Source organism: Rousettus aegyptiacus, unplaced genomic scaffold, assembly GCF_014176215.1.
Source record: "Rousettus aegyptiacus isolate mRouAeg1 unplaced genomic scaffold, mRouAeg1.p scaffold_m13_p_7, whole genome shotgun sequence".
NCBI classification, from domain to species: domain Eukaryota; kingdom Metazoa; phylum Chordata; class Mammalia; order Chiroptera; family Pteropodidae; genus Rousettus; species Rousettus aegyptiacus.
The window spans coordinates 21582621-21602214 of NW_023416310.1; the positions used below are offsets into that span (position 1 = coordinate 21582621).

General features: G+C 37.5%; 1 protein-coding gene and 1 pseudogene across 5 annotated transcripts in view; one reads left to right on the forward strand and one right to left on the reverse strand.

The window, feature by feature from the left end:
• Positions 1 to 19594, forward strand: part of QPCT (glutaminyl-peptide cyclotransferase) — a 37801-nt gene that overhangs the window by 1373 nt on the left and 16834 nt on the right. Inside the window, exons 1-2 of one of the 5 annotated variants that reach the window (XM_016162537.2) lie at positions 12076 to 12134; positions 12299 to 12447. In XM_016162537.2, the coding sequence (XP_016018023.2) occupies positions 12328 to 12447 (120 nt within the window). In that variant the 5' untranslated portion in view covers positions 12076 to 12134; positions 12299 to 12327. Of the gene's footprint in view, positions 1 to 12055; positions 12135 to 12228; positions 12448 to 12699; positions 12820 to 13471; positions 13645 to 19594 lie in introns of those variants that run through there. The other 4 variants (XM_016162538.2, XM_016162536.2, XM_036224835.1 and 1 more) reach the window with 4 other exon arrangements.
• On the reverse strand, positions 19398 to 19513 carry LOC118606356 (annotated as a pseudogene).

Consider the following 19594-nt stretch of genomic DNA (forward strand, 5'->3'; position numbering starts at 1 on the left):
ATTTCCACTCTTTTTAAAAATAAAATCATCTCCACTTGACATGAATCTTTCAACAGTACATTTAAGTGTAAGTCCTGTAATTTTTTGCTTGACATAAACTACAGTTTCCTCAAGACGTTCCATTCCTATTCCAAGAACATTGCAGGGATAAAGATTAGGTTTAATAAGTAAATGTATTACCATGTGAGATTTTTATCCTTGAGAGAAAATGTAATCAGAATGACCAAGATGGAAAAGATTTTTCTTCTTGGTGGTGGTTTATGGAAATTAGGAGTTTACAAACTTCCTCTTCTATAGTTGCAAATCTTCTTGTTCCACTTGTACTGCCCTGCCTTGTAGTTAATGGCATGCAGCATAACTATTCACATGGATTACCAAATACTAGTGAAGAATCATCACTGTTGTGTCTTAATAGAACAGTTACCTAATTAATCCTAAATGCAGAAAAACATGATTTGCTGAGACCCTGCTAAAGAAAATAGTCATTATTCTAAAACTTCAACTGGGTTTAATTTATAGAATATTATTACTGAAAAACTATTTTGTTTTTGTGTCTTTCCGTGACCTTGAAACAAGTGTAAAATTCAGAAAACGCTTGGGTGTCAATGTAGCGTTAGTAAAATAGTTACGAAAGAAAATCCTTTAGGGTCTATTTTTTTTGGTCGGCAAAGACCCATTTGATTTATTCTTCAAAATGTCCTTCCTCAGTTTCCACTGCCACTATTCTTCCTACGCTTTCTATATCTCAAGTCTTGATTGCTGTATGAGACTTTAATTGGCTCCTAGACTAGCTGGAGCAGTTACACCCTTGAAACTATCTTCTCTGATTTGCGAGCCGTCAGTTATTCTGTGCTCTGATAGTCCTTGATAGATAATTCTCATGTCACATCACATTTTATTGTGGATTGAGTATCTATCAGATCCCCTCGAGTTCCTCCAACTGCCCTTTCCCCTACTGAACTTGTAGCAGAGCATGGTCTTCTGCTTGGATATAAAGGCTAACACAAGATCTGGGCCAGGCACATTCATTTATTTTTATAGAGCTTTCTGTGGTTATTCCACATAATACCTTTCTTTATTTAAACTTCTATTTGGCTTTATATAATTTACTATTTGATTATATACTATAATTATATCTATGAACATAGATATATTCACAGATATACTAAAAAATACACATGCAGATATACTATATGATAAAAGATAGGTGTGTTAAGGATGGTTTGACTAAAAAGATTAGAAAACTGGTAACTAAATGGAGAGGTTATTGCATATCATCTACCTAGGGTTTTATATGGTGTCCTTAAAAGTTAAAAATCAGGTAATTGGCAAGAAAAAAATTTCTCTTGCTCACCCTGAATAATTCCTTTTTATCTTTGTGGTTGCAAAATATGTGTCTCCAAGAAAGAGAAGGTAATGCACACATGCGCTTCTGGATCTCATTTTAATTGAGTATTAATTAAAAACCTTATGAAATACTGTAAACTGATTACAATATATTTAAAAAGCCAGCTGAGAAAGAGAACAAAGGTGCTACAGACATGGATAAGGAACCAGTAATAAAATTAATTTTCACACCCACACTGACCAGAGCAGAGGAGTTAGGGAAATGGACTCCCTCATTCAGAGTCTGGAAACTATAGCAGCCCTGAAGAGCCAATTGGAGGAAAAGGTTGGAATGGGACTTTGAGGACAGAGTCCAACTTAGGCTCAGCCATTTAGCAGCTGCACACTACTTACTCTCACTGAGAATTGACATCCTTGCTTATACAATGAGGGAAGATAGTTATTTATCCCATAGGGTTGTTGTGGGAATTAAAAGAGAGAAGAAAAGCATCCTAATTCACTACACATGTCATGGACATGAAAGGTGATCTGCCTGGGAGTGCATCATGATTCCACTGTTTAACAAGCTCTGTGACCATGGGCCAGTTAACCTCTGTGTACTTCAGTCTTATCATCAGTTGACTTAGATGACAGCCCTTATCCCACGGGTATTTGTTTTCAGATATTCAGTATTTTATTGAGAATTATGCTGCCAGTTCCCCACTCTTGTAAGGATAATATTTTCAAAATCTTTTACAAATGTAAAGTATATGCTAAAAATATGTGTGTGTACCACTATAAAATAATCATTATGTAACTAGTTGCATAACTTAATAAAGATAAACTTATAAATACTACCACACAGAGATGTGTGTAATCAGGCTATTATCTAGCCACTATATGTTCCCCTCATATTTTCAGTATCTAAATATCCTAATAATTTTTACTGTATTCTATATATATGACATAGTCCCCAATGTCATGTATTTCCTGTCTGAGCCATTAGTTTTTGGATTGGCGTTTATTTTCTCTAAGAGTAGAATTGAAAAAAGGGGACCATTTTGCCTCAGAGTGGAATGAAGATGTACAGTTTTTCTATAACGAGTTCTTTTGTTTATGAAATTTCCTCTCAACCCTCTTTCTAAAATTATAATTTACTTCTTCCTAATTTGTTATATAGGTTTAACCCTAAGCTGTTAGAAGAATTGTCTTGGAGGGCTAAACAAATATATTATGAAAGGCAATTAATTTTTTTGCTTTCTTTCAGACCTCTAAATTCAACTTCAGTGTTCTCTATAATAGGTATGTGACTTACTGAGTGAAAACCACAAAAGGTCAAGGTTTGGCCAGTGACAGAAGGAAATTAGTTTTACTAAAAGTGTATGCTGAGTAATTTAGCTTCTTTTTAAGGGAAGTGCTGGCCTGTTGCTGATGATGAGCTCTGTTAAAATGCTTTTTCAGACATTAGAATTGAAGGTGGATCGGTCCATTTAATTTATTATAGTCCGGACAATGGAGTATATATAATCATGAGATTGAAAGGATTTTTTTATGACCACCTTCTGTACTGTCTTAGAATTACTAAAATACTTTAAATACTTTGCTCATGTTTTCAGGTATATAAATAAACAGCATAAATTCATCCTAAATTTAAGCAAAAATAAAGATACATACAGGGACATATGTGGTTTGAGGCAGAATTTGGGTTATGATATGTTGCAATTTTCTATTAGTATTAATAGCTATGTGTAGCATAGTCAACTTTTTTAATGACTGTTGCTATATTCTGTGAATTCGTGTCATTTTTATTTGCTTTCTTTCTATTTTTGAATCCTGTGGAAAGAAATTTTAGAGCCTTTCTTCCTCTTTTATTTGAGACTGCTAGGGCTAACCTGAATCTTAAAAACAAACTCTTTTTTTTTGGTATGACTTGAAAATTACTCTTTGAACAATTATTTTTTCATGAAAAGTCAGAAAGGGCCTAATTAATAATCATAATACTGTTTCAGGATTACAAAATTGAAGGAAAGAGTACTTTTATCGTTGTCTGATTGCAATCTATGTAGCCCAATCAGTAGAAAAAACGATTTTATATCATTAAAACAGATAAATAGAATATAATATGAATAGAATATAATATGACCCCAAAGCAAAAGGCAGCCAAGTGCCTTAGTCTTGACTTTAGATTATATTAATTTACATTTAGTATTTAATTTTTTGAAAAGGAGTCACTTTCCCCCCTCTAATAGATGTGGTATTCGACATCTGATTAAAGAAGAGAAAGCAATACAAAATGAGTATTCTGCTTAAAACTTGGAATTAAAATAAAGGTGTCTGGTTTTACACTCACCACTTACTTCAGCTTATTAAAAATTAGATTTTACTAGCTACTTAAATTTTCTCCTTTAAAACTAGAAAAACCTGAGTAAAAGTACACTGTCTGCAGTTGCATTGAATTTTGCATGCCCCTGGGCTGGTTACTTAACTTCCCATTGCTTTAACTTTCTAATCATTAATAATGGGGATAATAATATTTCTCATCATACTAGTTTATAGAACCAGAGGATCTCTAAAAACATTACTGACACACCCAACATCTTTGATCATAGTTTTAACTTACTCCATAAACATTTAGCTAGTAATTCTGAGTGGAAGCAAGTTCTTGAGCTAACAGCTTTTTGTCTTTCTCATGTTATCAACATATTCCAGAAATTGGGGTCTTATCACCTATTTGACTCTGTAAGCTGCAAAAAAAATTAGACAAATTTTTTTTTATAAAAAGTCGCAATGCATCTATAAATATGCATACATACACTATATGTATATATATTCTCCATAACAATCAGTTGACTGAAACTTAACCTTACAGTTAATCTTGGTTTTATATAGACCAGAGCTGTCTATTCTTTGAGCTGTAAGGAAATGAAGTTTATCTTCGGTTCTTCTCCTTTGATTCTCTCTATCTTCATCTCCTTGAGTGGATTAAAATTTCTTACTATCGATTCATTTCTTTGGATCTTGAAGTCTTTTGGTTTTCAGAGCCTGCAGAGAAAAATTGATTTAAAAAGTCAGTACAAAATTAGTAAAGGAGTGACAGGAATTTTTGTTGGGGTAAGACTGATGTTGGTGGAAGAAATCAGGGTTAATGAGGAATGTTCTCGCCTTCGGGAGGATAATGAACTGTTATTCTAAAGGGCTGGGAAGGAAGAGGAAAACCAGGGGAAAGGACATTTTTTCCCTAACTTTTATTGCTACCTTGACTTGACCTCTGATCTGTGGTGAAAGGAGTTGGGAAGACTTACAGGAAATCTGGATTCCTGAGATTTCTAAGGAACTGTAAAAGTCTGGCTGTACTACAGAAATGAACATTTTAATTTTTCATTCTCTTATTGAAAGCAATGGTGGACAGATTTGGTCAAGGATATAACGTGGGACTACTTATATTCTTTGTGGCTGTTAATGGAACAAAAGGCAAGCTGTTTTAATTTGAGGCTTCCTCAGAGGCAAAAAGTGAGGGGAAAGTTGGGAGGTTTGAATTTCAACTGCCTACTCCATAATTTGTTTAGGGTTGGCCCACTTTACCAATCTTTTTTTTTTTACCATTACCCTCAGGGCCTTACAAAATGACTACTACACAACATCATTAATCTATTTTTGCTAATGTGTTTCTCAGAGTGTATGATTAATACAGCAGTTCTCAGCCCTTCTAGGTCACCTGGGAAGTTTTAAAGAAACCTGATGTCTAGGCCACATACCAGACTAATCATGTCAGAACCTCTAGGGTAGCACCCAGTAATAATTATTTTTAAAAAAGCTTTCTAGATGATTCCATTGGCTTAATGTGTTATCTCTTCTAGATAAAAAACGTTTAACATAGTTTTCAAATGTTTGGTCTCAAGACTCTTACATTAGTAATAATTATTGAGGACTACAAATAGCTTTTGTTATATGGATTGCACCTATTAATACTTATTGTATTGAAAATTAAAAGACATTTTACAAATATTTAATTATTTAAAAATAACAAGCATTACATGTTAAATAACATTTTTATGGAAAAATCACTACATTTTCTAAAATAAAAAAGAATTTAGTGAGAAGAATGGCATTTTTGACCATTTAAAAAACTTCTTTAATGTCTGACTTAATAGATAACAACTGTATTTCTTTATGGATTCAATCTGCTATGGTATGTTATTTTGGTTGAAGTATTTGAAGAAAATTCAGCTTCACCCTGACATGTAGTAGGAAAAGGAATGAGTTAATAGCTTCTTCAGATAATTATGGATAATTTTCTTTGTTATTAAATTAAAACATGACAAATGCTAAGATTATAAAAGTTAGTTGCAATACAGAATCTGAAACTGTAAAAATAATATTTTTTACTCCTTGACATTAAAATCCATTGGTCTTTCTCATACTTTGAATGGATCTTCTCTCTGTGATTGAACATCGAGCATTGAAAATATTGGTTCACTGAGTTATGCAGATATTCCAAATGTTGAAAATTTCATTTTATATTATTTAAAAATTTACATTTGTTAAAATAACTGACTTTTGTCAGAAAAGTTGTTATAGATCAGGAAACTGTTACTTATGGGAGCAGATACAAGTTTTTCAAAATTCCAGTTTTTACTTGAAAGATCTAGTTTTATCATTGGCAATAAATATTATCAGTTATTAACCTTGAAGGCATAAGCACACTTTATTCATATTCAAACAAATGTCTGGCAAATACCCAAGTCTGAATAACCATAGGCTACCAGTTAATTATTCTTGCTAGCGAAAGCAGAATTTTATGAAAAAAGTGGATAGTTCACCACGCAACTCACACAATTGTGCAAGTGCTTTTCCTTGAGACAACTGTCCTTCAGTATGTACAGAAGTACTTCATTAGGATATTAAAGCAGGATATCAAAAGATTCATACTCTCAACTTCGTCCAGTCAAAGCGGATAACAGGCTAGATTTATCATCCCATCTTGAAAAAATATTTATCAAACAATGATATTCAAATATTGGGAAATAGGCATTACAAGAGAGTGATGATGAAAGAAGGGAAACAAATGACATGAGCTGGATGCTTTCCCCAGCTTGCTGTCTTAAGAGTGTTTAGAGGATGCTGTGCAGGCAGGAGGAATCCAAACAAAGCCGGGAGGTCTTTGTGAGATGAACAAGGGAAGATCAGGTGGCTAGAATTTTCAAGACAGTATGGGAGGAGAGAGGATGAGCTTTATGAAGAGAGTGCTTCAAAGATCAATAAAGATTTCTTCATAACTCTTCAGCTGAGTATAGATCGACACATGCATGTGAGGAAACTACCCAAGGCAGAAAGAAAGAACTATCCAAAAGGAGCAGACATAACAAGCTCCAGAGCACAGATAGGGTTGGGAATATTTTGTGTTTCTACCAGTCGGAGTGGAAAAACCTCAAAATGCAAGGGGATAAAAGTAGAACACCCAGAGAATACAGCTTCACTAAGGGGTTAAATTATCCCTGGATTATAGGCTGCTCTTTTTCAGCCTAACAAAACTTAAAAGCAAGCATCCAAAAGATCTCACTATTTCCAACTGAACTGTGTTTCAGAATAAAGATCAAGACTATTTACAGTAATACAGGTATGCCCAACACCCACAACAGGGAAATTCACGATATTTGGTATCTAACGAAAAATTTACCAAGCATGCAAAATAGTAGGAACATACAACCCATAAGGAGGAGAAAATATCAATCAACAGAAACAGACACAAATGACACAGATGCTAAATTAGCAGATAACAGTATTAAAATGTTTGTCATAACTATATTCCATATGTTCAAGAAGGTAAAGTCTGAGCATGTTAAGGAATGATATGGATGGTGTAAAGAAAATCTAAATCAAACACCTAGAGAGGAATAAAGGCAATGTCTGGTATGAAAAGTACACTGGATGGAATTGATAACAGATCAGGCACTACAAAACAAAATATCAGTAAACTTGAAGACAGAAATAGAAGCTATACAAATAAAATAATCAATAAACAAACAGAGCACCAGTGAACTGTGGGAAATCTTCAGGCAACTTACTATGTATCTAACTGAAGTCCCCAGAGTAGGAGGGCAGATAATACTTGAAGAAATAATGGTTAAATTTTTTCTAAATTTGGTGAAAATTTTGAACCCACAGATCCAAGAATCTCTATAAACCTCAAACATAAGAACATAAAAAATGTCCACCAAAGCACATCATAATTAAATTACTTAAAAACTGTGATAAAGAGAAAATCTTAAGATAGACTGAGGCAGAGGAACAAAGATTGATTAGGATGAGAGTGAATTTCCCATCAGAAACAAAGCAAGGAACATGATTTTGGAGAAACATCTTTATAAAGTACTGAAGTAAAAAAATCTGTCTACATAGAATTTTATACTCAGAGAAAATTCTTCCAAAAACAAAGGCAAAATAAAAATTTTTTTCAGCATACAGAAATTACCACCATACATGCACTACAAGAAATGTTAAAGAATATCCTTTAGACAGAAGGAAAATGATACCAGATGGACATAGATTTCCACACAAAAGAAGGAAGAGTATCAGAAATGATAAATAGGTGGGGAAATGAAAAAGAGTTTAAAAAAAGCCTTATTTTACCAACCTCTTTGAAAGATAATTGTTTAACATGAAACTAATAAAAACATCTTGTGGAATTAATAATATATTTAGAAGTAAAATATCTGACGACAATAGCACAAAGACTAAGAGGAGAAATAGAAGTATATTGTTGTAAGGTTCTTGTACTACACTTCAAGTGATATAATAATTCTTGATGGTAGACAGTGATGCATTAAAGATATATGCTATAAATCCTAAAACAAAACAGAGATATAGCTGACAAGTTAACAAAGAAAACAAAATGGAATAATAAAAAAAATCAGTTAATTCAAGATAAATTAGAAAATGTGGTAACAATGAACAAAGAACAGGTCGAACAAATAGAAATAACAGATTAGTACATTTAAATTTGACCATATCAATAATCATATTAAATATAATCTGAACACCCCATTTAAAAGCCAGAGATTGTCCCATTGGTAAAAAAGAAAGCAAGACCTAACTATATGCTGCCTACAAGAGATCCACTTTGTATGTTTATTAGAAAATAGTTTAAAAGTAAAAAGAATGGAAAAATATTATACCTTGCTAATGCTAATCAAAAGAAAGTTGGAGTGGCTATATTACTAGAAAAAAAGTAGACTTCAGAACAAAGAATATTACCAAATATAAAAAAGTTTATTTCATAATGATAAAGAGGTCAATTTTTCAAAAGGACATTGCAATCTTAAACACTTAAGCACTTGATAAGAAACCTTAGAAATACATTATATAAAAATAGTGCCAAAAGATATAGGCAAATCCATAATTATAGTCAGATTTCAACACCACTCTCTTAGCAATCAGTGGAACAACCAGACAGAAAATCAAGTATGATAAAGAAGATTTGGGGAACATCATCAACTACCTTCACCTAATTGATATTTATAGAACATTCTACCCAGTCACAGAAGAATATACATTCTTTTCATGTACAGAAGGAATATTTACAAGATAAATCATATTCTAGGCTATAAAACAATTCTTAAAAACTTTTAAAGGAGTCATCCCTACCAAATCTATCTCCTGACCATGATAAAATTAAATTTGAAATCAATAAAAAAAAATCAGGGAAATCCTTAACTATTCAGAAACTAATAATACTATTTAAATAACCCCATGGACAAAAAAATGGGTATGTTCATTCTCTTGATTTTGGTAATGGTTCATGGGTGTAAACATGTTAGAATTCATCACATCATATGCTTTAAATAGGTACGATTTAATGTAGTCTAATTATATCACAATAAAGCTGTTAAAAAAAAAGATATGTACTCAAGGGTTGAGACTTAATAACTATAATTTGTATTGCTTCATCAATAATAGTCTTAAGTGAGACTGGCTCTTCTTTTATTTTATTTTATTTATTTTTTACCATGCATGGTGGTGAAGAATATGACTACAGGTAGGCACAGTTTTGTTTTGTTTTTAATAGTATAGTTTTGTGTCCTGTTTTGATAACTGCTTAGGTGCCAGAGTTTTACCCAACTTTGTTTTTGCAACATCAGTGCAAAGTAAGTACAGTAAGAAACAGCAGATCTTGCTTTCATGTTATTGATTTGTATAAAAATAGTATGAAATTTTTGTATAAAAATTGCTGTATATAAAATTTGTATAAATATTGATTTGAACTTGCAGACATCCAAAAGGGTCCTCATAGGACTCATGGATCACATTTTGAGAACTGCTGTTTTAATAGATATTTCTGGTCATTACTGCTTTAGTCCAAAGGTGTTGTCACTTTATAGTTAGAACTAGATGTGTGTAAGTCCTGCCATGGCAACTGTATGAGGAAGATCTTTTTTTAGCAGTTGGGTCCTTGGTGTGCTTCAAATCACAGTATAGACTCTATACTATAGTAAGGATGATAACCATTCCACTGGTGACTAGGGCTATTACTGAATATACACACGAAAACATTTTTCCATGACAAAAAAAAAACGGCCTGGAATTGTTAAATGTAATACTCATGGGTTATCTTCCCTAGGAAGAGTTTTAAAAAAAGGAAAAAATGCAATGGTCGGGGAGGGGGGTGGGCGGAAATAGCAGATATAAGGGATTTCAGAAAGTTTCCAGAATGAAGGAGGGGAGACAAGAATGAATGAAGGAAAGGGGAAGAAGGACATTTAGCATATAAGGCACAAGAGAAGATGAGAATAAAGAAGATAGGGATACATGAATAGTTGCATTGGATTTGTAAATTTATGGAAACGTCAGAAAAGCCCGCGTGTAAAATTTGAGTGCTGGAATCGGCAACACTTACTATGTTTGTAGGAGATACATCACGTAGTGGTGCTGAATACAGAGGGCCACTGCTCAGGCCCCCTTCAGGGAAGGACTGTGCTCCCGCTGTTGGAGTGCTGTTGGCCCATGCTTCTAGCTGCCAGCTCCTTTGGCTTCAGAGAACTACCTGCAGGAAGTCATCCCACCAAGATATAAAGCCCTAAATATTTTGACTCACCTATGGGATAACACAAGCAGTTTCAGCTTCAGGGCTCCCTGTGGTGTTGGGTGAGGCTGTAGAGGAGGGCCTACTTCCCTGCTCCCTGCTCGCTTCACTCTGGCAGTCCTGTTCCTCCCTCTCCCTCCCCCCTCAGGGGTTTGTCCCAGAGGCACTCCCTAATACACATCCTGAATACTAAACTCTGTCTTCCTGTAAATCCCAAACTGCAACAGCATCTCATTGACTTAAATATAAGCAAAATCGGAGGAAATTAGAGAACCCTTGGGAATGGAAAATCATCATCAAATTATGTGTTAACATTTTAACTGAAGCATTTTCTTATTTTGAATTGCTTATACTGAGCGTGATATTACCTCTAACATTTCATTTCCTATAGGTTTACTATTTCCACCTTTCCTTACTTACAGGAGTTATATGGTAGAGAGATAAAAAGGTAACAGGATAAGAAAAACAAGTAAGATGTTTGTTACCCAGACATTCAGGAGACCCACTATTTTAAGGTTGGTGTAAGCAACAAGAGAGAAAACATATTGGGAGATGTGATAGTGGTTTTGTGCTGCATATTGTACCAATAGAAAGTCTGAAGTGGTCAGATTATCTGGAGAACTGTCCATGAATATCACAAAGAAGCTGTTTAATTTTGTTCAAGCCTGAAGATTCAAACTGTCACTCAAAACTCTCAGATATGAATAGGGTTAGTAATTTTGAACATTGGGAAAGTGGGCACTTCCCTCCTGTCCTCCCCTATAGCTCCAGAGGAGGGCAGAACAGTGTCTTCCAAGGCCAGCCCTATCTTTTAAATTCACTCTAATAGCCAAACCTAAAGAGTCAGTGAGATTTCCAGCTGATTCCATTACTTTCAGGCCTTTGTTCTCTGGGACATAGGTCTGTTTCAGTGTCCTTGTTCCGATTTTTCTGGGATCCATGTTTCTAGGAGATGATTGGGGTCAGGCCACTCCCTGATCCTCACTGTGGAAGAAAAAGAGGACTGTAAAATGATTGTCCTGACAACTTAGACCAGAAACCTACAGATGAAATTAGATATTGTTTTATTTTTTCTGGGATTATCTCGATAACAGTGATCTTTGATGTTACAAAGTAAATGTAATCATATTTAGCTTTTCCTTTTAGGGGCATGCGTTGGAGATGACTTCCTCAAGAGCCACTGTGGACATTTTAGGTCTCGTTTATTTCAGATAGTTGCTTCAACCATACTTTTTAGTTGGGAAGTATGATAGTCTGTCTCCTATAAGACAAAGTAACTATTTGTAAGGGGGGAATAAAAAAGATATAATGGGCTGTTATAAAGGAAATGCCGTGAGGGTTCCAGTTCATGTTTTGTACAGAGGAGGGGAGAGTCTCAGTTTCCTCATCTATAAAATGAGATTGATATCTAGCTTCACATGGTCGTGAAGATTAAATGAGGGAACAACGGAAAAGCACCCAGAACAGTGCCCATACAGAAGTACCAGTAAATGTCATTACCTGTGGGGGGAAAAAAGCTGTAGGAAAACACATCGCAAACCCACAGGGTCTAATGAAGACTCCCTCCCCCTTTCTATTCCTAGTTATGGCACTAGAGATCAGAAAAATGCGTCTTCCTCATCTCTTCCTTCCTTCCTCTTTCTCTCCAAGGCAAGGAAGTAGCCATCTCTGTTTCCTTGGATTCGGAGGCTTGTGCCTTCCAGGACAGCTCAACCTCCGGGTTGCTAAGGTGAGAGTGGGGGAGGGGGAGAGGAGAACTGAGGATTCAGCCTGCGTTGCGCAGTGGGGAGGCGACCGGGAGGCGATGGTGGGGCGGGCGCAGTCGACCCAAGGGTGGGGAAGAGGGAAGGCGAAGGACGCGCGTTCCCGGGCTCGTGACCGCTGGCGGCCCAGGGATCCGGCACCCGGACAGCCTCGGAGAGATGGCAGGCGGCGGTGACCGACGCGTCGTGGGCACCCTCCACCTGCTGCTCGTGGTGGCTGCCCTGCCCCTGGCGATCCCGGGAGTCAGTCGGGGAGCCGCAGCCTGGACCCAGGAGAAGGTGAGGGGCTGCTGCTGCCAGTTTGTACCTGGGTGACTCTTGCTGGGTGCGAGGACGCGGGGCTAGGCGAGCCCCACCTAGGCAGGGTGGGAGACCGGGGCAGAGCTGCGACCCCCTGCCCTGGCAACCTTGCCCGCCTCGGGCGCGGGCAGGAGTCGGGGCTCTGCGTCCTCAGCAGGGTGCGTCGCTGGCCTCCGGGACGCCACGCGAGCTGGGTGATGTCACCAGCCTCCCCTCGGCTGCGGTGTGCTGCGGGTACTGATAGGCGCAGGAAGTGTGTCTCGCCGGCGGCCGCTGATCCGGGAGGCGAGGGCGCGTTGTCGCGACACCGCCCACTCGGGACCCGCGAGGCCAGCGGTCGCGGCGCTGCCGGTAGGTAGCCGGGGTGCCGGGCGCGCCTGGGGGTGTGCCCGCGCTCCCCCACCGCTGCATCCCAGGACGCCCGCGGGGCGTTAAAGTTTCTATGCAGCCTGTGGGTGGACATGTGTTATTGTTAGTCCATTTTAGATTTTTATGCGGAGCATCTCCAAACGAAGGAGCTTAACTGCTTTGCTTTATAATACATATATATTTTTGTCCTACAAGAGTAAAATGCAATTGTCAGAGCAATAAATCTAGTTGTAGGTGGAAATTCTATATGAGGAACTTAGGGTAAACATGATGTGCAAGTTTCTTCAGTGTGAAGTAAATAGGTTCACAATACTTTCCCTTTCTTGTGTAACAGTTTTGAAACCGTGAAATTGGGAGGGACTTGAGCAAATGTTAATGGTATTGGAGTAAAATGATATGCTCTTAAAGATACTAAGAAAAGCAGCAAAGTAAAGGGATATAAACTTTGACAGAGTTGTGGAACGGATCTTTCAAACGCTTACAGTAGGTATCTATTCAGTATGAAATACGCTGGAGAATGCACAGACCCTGTGCTGGTTCACCCGCCCACGCCCCTCTGCCACGTGCATGTGTATATATGAACAGCCCGCTTCAGCTCTCTGGGTTAGGCTTGGTTAGCTTCACCATCTGGGGGCACACGTGCTGCCACTTAATACGTGGAGACTGGCCAGCCACAGAGCACCTGGTGGGGATGTAGAAAGTCAACTCACGAACAACTTCATTATACGAAAAACAGCTTTGTTAGTAGGTGTAAGGTCCATTGAAGAACATTGGGGTCCATACTCCAGCCCTCTCCTTCAGTTCGCTGTGAGTACCTCGCTGATTAAAAATTGGGAAGGGGGCATGAAGAACCAGAATGTGGAGCCGTGCCAAATGCGTCTTTATGACCTGTCTAAATGCATGGGAGTAAGTGAAATGGGAACAGTTGAACGAGCTGTTTTGAAGGGATCATTTGTAGGCAGGATGTATTAATGGGTCGGAGAAGGTGCTAGATTCGTAAAATGTTTTAAATTCGTGAGAATTTAACTTTTGAGAAATGTCTTTTAAAACGTAAGTACCTTTTATATTTAAGAAGTCTCTAGTCACTGCCGTATTGGAAAACTGGATGCTTTCAAATGGTGTAAGCAGATGAGCAAATGATAAAATCAGCTGTGATTTCTGGTCCTGTCTCTCTTTTTTCTGTAGTTCTTTATAAAGTCCTCCAGGTGGCCAGTACAGTTTGCTGCCTGAGAAAAGAAATGAGTCTGCACTAAAACACATGCCTTCCTGATCTGTACAGCATATATCTTTCAATCATGTGAGGTGTGCCCTTGTTATACTGGTCTACCAAAAGTTGAGGTGTGATAAAACATTGATTTTGAAATTCATTTTCTCTGCTTTGAAATAAAGGTGTGTCTCTTCCAGTGGCATCTAATATGTAAAAACAGTTCAACCCTAGTGTATGGTTGTGTTTAGAAGTTTGTGATTGGTTTTTTGAAACCTGCAGACTGTTTTTTTATTATTGTTATTAGATTCGCAGGTGGGCCTACAGGTGTAGATTTAGGGGCATTGGCATCTGGGTACCAGGCATCCGATGTATAACTACATCACATGAAGCTCACAGCACTCCTGGAGGAGGGTATGTTTATCTCTAATCTACAGATGAGGAAACTTGACCATGCTTACACCAGGGAATTGAAGAGCCCTTGTCTTTCCTTTCCTTCTCCACTCTCTTCTCCAAGGCAGAAGAGTTCCGGCTGATGATTCAGGGAACAGTGTTCAGGTTGTGAAAGGGTATGGGAATAGTGGGGTTTAAAGGGCCAGAAGGAGAGCTTATTTCCCCTTTCTGGGTCAGGATGGACCCTTACTGGAATTTCACAATAGGTGGTTTGATTTTGGAATCTTCTTGTTTCTTCCTATTTCTCCCTTTTCCCAATCTCTCTCAGCTTAAAGTTCATTATTCTGAGGGTTGACCTATAGTCCATGTACATGTACACATATGTATATAAATATGTATGTATTTATATTTATAGAGAAAGATAAAATACCATAGGCTTTTATGAGACTTGAATGAGCTATTCATGTAAAGCACTTAGTACAGTAGCTGTCACATAGTAAATGCTCAATAAAGGTCAATTGTTTATTTTAAAAATAAATAAACATAAATATTTCATACTAGAGATTACGCTGAATATACAGTATTGTATCTTGCTATGTCGCTTAATATTATATCATGAATATTTCCTCAAGCCAATAAAATTCATTGAAAGCATCATTTAGTGATTGCAAAATCATCATTTCATAATTTAACTACCCTTTGTTGCTGGATATTTAAGTTGTTTCCAAACTTTATAATAAAGCTGGGACCCAATACATTTTAATGGTAGAATTTCCCTTTATTATAACAAAAGTGAAATAGAAAATCTCAAGTAATATTGGGGCAGAAAGGCAGAGTTTTTGAACAGAGGAACCATCTGCAGGAGAGTTGGTCTCACCTAGGCATGCTTCTCCAGGGTCAGTTCTGGCAGACTATTACAGCTCTCTCAAGCATTTCACGTTCTTCTGTTTCTAGAGCAACATGTACTCTCAAAGTCCTTGGCATTCCTTTTCTCCATGGCTCTATAGCCATCTATCTGTCCCTCTGCCTGCATGATTCTTATAGAAGCAGCAACAGAGACTTTAAGGCAGGGACAAGGGAGGTCAGTGGTAGGTGTGGTGTTGGTAGGGAGATAAAGACAGAATGTCCCATTTTTGAGCATCTAAGTTAAATGCTTTGATGTCCATTTTACAGAAGAGGAAAACTTGACCTAGTGACAGCAGCAAGTCAGGGAGTGGGGATTTGACCCTAAATTGTTGTATTCAAAGCCTACACTGCTTTTCCTTTAGGTAGAGGGCTGCTTGCATTGAAAGAAGACAGAACTGTATCTTATTCAGTTCCCAACTCACCCGCAACTGCTTTTGTGCTAGTGACATCTGACATGCAGAAGAAGTTTAGTGAATTCTGGCTCGGTTGAATTTTCTGGTAGACACGGATATTATCCTGAGTGCTGTTGGGAAGCACTCACATGAGATAGAAACTTGAATTGGCGGTGCTTCTGTCATGATCACCCTTTAATTCAGTGGTTTTGGACCCCAAATCCCTTTGCAATCTGGGCCAGCTCTACAAATTATGTAATTAAAACCCTTTTTGGTGTGGCACCATGTGACTAGCTTAGAGGGGATGCTTTGGGAGATCCGGTTCACACTTTTTTTAGCTGAAAGATTCTCGTTACCCAAAGCAGACTTATTGTCCTTTCTGCGTGGGTGAAAAGACAAGGCAGGGGCTGTAATAGAGACTTATTTCTCTGATAATGCTTGTATCGATAGAAAATTGTCAACATGTCTTTTAACTGAACTAAACCTAGAATAATTTGGGGTTTGCATTTAATATTGGCTCAACACTGTTTTCACCTCATTTACTTTCCTCAGGTCCAGCCCTTTCTCTCCAAGTTTCTCCTCTTATTCCTACCTCTCGTCTCCACATAGATTTTTATACTTATTGAGTTCTGAGAGTAAAAACCGAATGGGTGCCATTTAGGTTGGAGAAGTCAAATGCTTTTCCATACAGGGCTTTAATGAATAAAAAGCCTTAAGTAATTGAATGTGGTTGCTTCCCCTTCTCTAGTCTTCACTGACTGGGAAGCTTTTCTCTCTGTGATTTCACAGGGGCATCTTTCCTCTCAGGGAGGCAGAGAGAAGGAGGGCTCTTTACTGAATCAGTATGTTAGTTAAATGATTGAGCCAGGAAGACTGAAGAGCAACTCATGTAAGTCTGCATTCAGGAGCATCAATGGGCCTGTCTGCTGAACTTACCTTTTTTCCTCCATTAAGCATTTTTTTTTTTTTTTTTTTTGCTGCTATTTGTCGACTATGTTTCATCCATAATATCTGTTACAGCTAGAGATGCTGGGGGCTTAGTTATTTTGTTCCTATTTGTTTTCTTAAGAACTCTTTCAAGCCTCTATAAATTGCCTGTTCAAACATGAGTTTGATTTCTTTTCACTGTGGACGTGAAGCGAAGGACCTCATCCACAGTGACCAGGTAGGCTCTGGGATGGCATAATTGTCAATAAATAGAAAAGAAGTCATTTTTCAAACAGCATTTGAAATAGTAGTTCTTATTTGTCACAATGACTATATTGGGCCAACCCAACTCCAAATCATCACAGGTATCAACTATCGGAAATTCAAAAAAAATAACAAAGCCCACCAACATTGAACCATGGCACCTCCTGGCCCCTTACAGCAGATAGCCTCCTGTCTCTTCTGTCTTTATAACTGCTTGAACATTCAACTGATTTGATATTTGTGATGGTAAAATGCCCACTTTATTATTATGTAAACACAGTCTTTATGATGATAATTTTAGAAGTACAGTCACCTGTCGATTTGATGAATTCCTTATTTGATGAATTTATCCAATATTTGTTGAGTGCTCAATATGAGTTAGGAAGATGCGCTCATGAAGCTGACGCCTTACATGCAATCAGGCATTAAACAGAAATACAAGAAAGTGACCTCTAAACTACAACCTGAAATGAGCTGAGTTAGCCAGGTGAAGAGGAAATGAAAAGCCTTCAAGGTAGGAGGCACCACAGATGCAAAGGCCGCAATAGGGCAAAGCCTCACAGTGCTTTGGGGCCTAGAAGGATGCCAGGTTGACTAACACATGGTGATCTGGGGTGAGTGGCCCTGCCTGGGGCTTGTGAGGCAGCAGAAGAGACCAGACAAGCTCTTGCTGGCCAGGTTAAGTAATAATTAACCACTAAGTCCTCTGACTTCTTGCCTCCATTTTCTTCTCTCTTCTTACATTTTCATAGTTTTGTCTTTCTTTAGCTTTCTTCTCAAAGTGCTTTATGAGAGGTTATAAGGACTTTGGTCTTGGAGCTACCAAGGAATTTAAAGCCTGCAGCAACAGATTTATTAAGGAAATATATTTGAAAATGTATTACCTGTAAACAAACACAAACCTTACAATGTTCAGGCACAGCATCAACATTCAGGAGTAAACGGGAGGCGCATAGATGAGGCAGGGAGGCAGGGCAGAATAGCACTGGATTGGGAATCCATGGAACTGGGATCTTTTTGTGGACTTACCTGTAACCCTCTTACAATCTGGGGAAAAGCAGCTCGTTTCTCTGGACCTCAGTTTCCACTGAGGAGGGTGGACTGGATCATCTCTAAGCGGCCTCTCTAGTTCTTACCTCTTTTGTGCTTGATAAAAGGTAATAGAATTAAAACATGTTGACTATTTACTGTGGCAGTTTACATGTATTAGCTCACTTCATTATGATTACCCTAGGAAGTAGGCATTATTACTTCCGTTATACAGGTGAGGAAATTGAGCTTTAATGAGGTTAAGTAACCTCACCAGAGTTACAGCCAATAAGTGGTGGAGGCTAAGTTGAAAGGGTTTGTCTCAACCCATGGTCCGTGCTCTTTGCAAAGTACCAAAGAGTAATGCTGAGACATATCCAGTTGTAGAAGAGTATAAGTTCTTAGGCAATAGGTATTCTCTCATTCCACAGTTTTTCATCAGCCACATGGGATATTTGATACAGAGTGAAAATACCTTGTGTAATTACTTAGATATATTCAACAAACACTGATCCCAGAAAGGACTGTAAGATATATAAGACTCCCCCAATTTCTGTTTTGCACTCCAAAGAACTTAATATCCTTATGTTACTTTCATCACTCCCCTTGGGGAAGAAATCATCTGATCAACCACTGGCTTCCTGTGGGGAGGAGTAAATAACTCATTCCATCACTGAGTGCCTGATAAACATATAATAAATAAGTGATTCATTATTACTAATATCCAAAATAACAATTTGAATGGTATATTTATTTAGCTGTTTAAGGTTCACTTAATATATAAATGTACATAAGAGTGTGAGCATTAATATAATATTAAAATAATTTTAATTGAAGATAAAAAGTATAATGTTTAGTGGGTTATAGAATCATCAAGCTCTGACTGAAAGGAATTGCAACAATTGCCTAATTTAGAGCAATTGTTTCTCATTATTCTAATGAGAAACACATATGAAATTTAAAATTTTCCAGTAGCTATATTAAAAATGTAAAAAGAAACAGTTAAAATTAATTTTACTATGTTTATGTAACTCAATATATAAAAAATGATAATTTCAACATGTTATCAGTATAAATTATTAATGAGATAGTTTACATTTCTTCATACTAAACCTTTAAAATCTAGTGTGTATATTATTCTTAAACCTCAACTAGCTTAATAGTCAAGAGCTTAATAGTCACACATGGCTAGCATCTACCATATTGGACATTGCAGATCTAGCTCGAATTCCTTTATTAATTTTTCGAGGGGAATGAGAAGTTCAGGGAACTGCCCAAGGTCATACGACCTATAAATGGCAGCCAGCAGTTTTGAATCCAGCTTCTCTGACTCCTAGACGGTGCTTATTCTGTAACTCCACACTGCCTTTTATAAAATAATTATGTTAACAAAACACGTTGTTTTGTTGCCCGTGTTTTTTAAAAAAATTATTTTTTGTCATTTATGCCTATAGCACCTGGTCTTCCTAGGTGGTCTCCCAACCAAGTACTAACCAGGCCAGACCCTGTTTAGCTTCCAAGATCAGACATCGGGCTTGTTCAGGGATGCATGGCTGTAGACCATGGACCATGGCTCCACTGGGGTATGAACCCAGGACCTCCTGTGTGTAAAGCAGACGTGCTAACTGCTACACCATGGAAC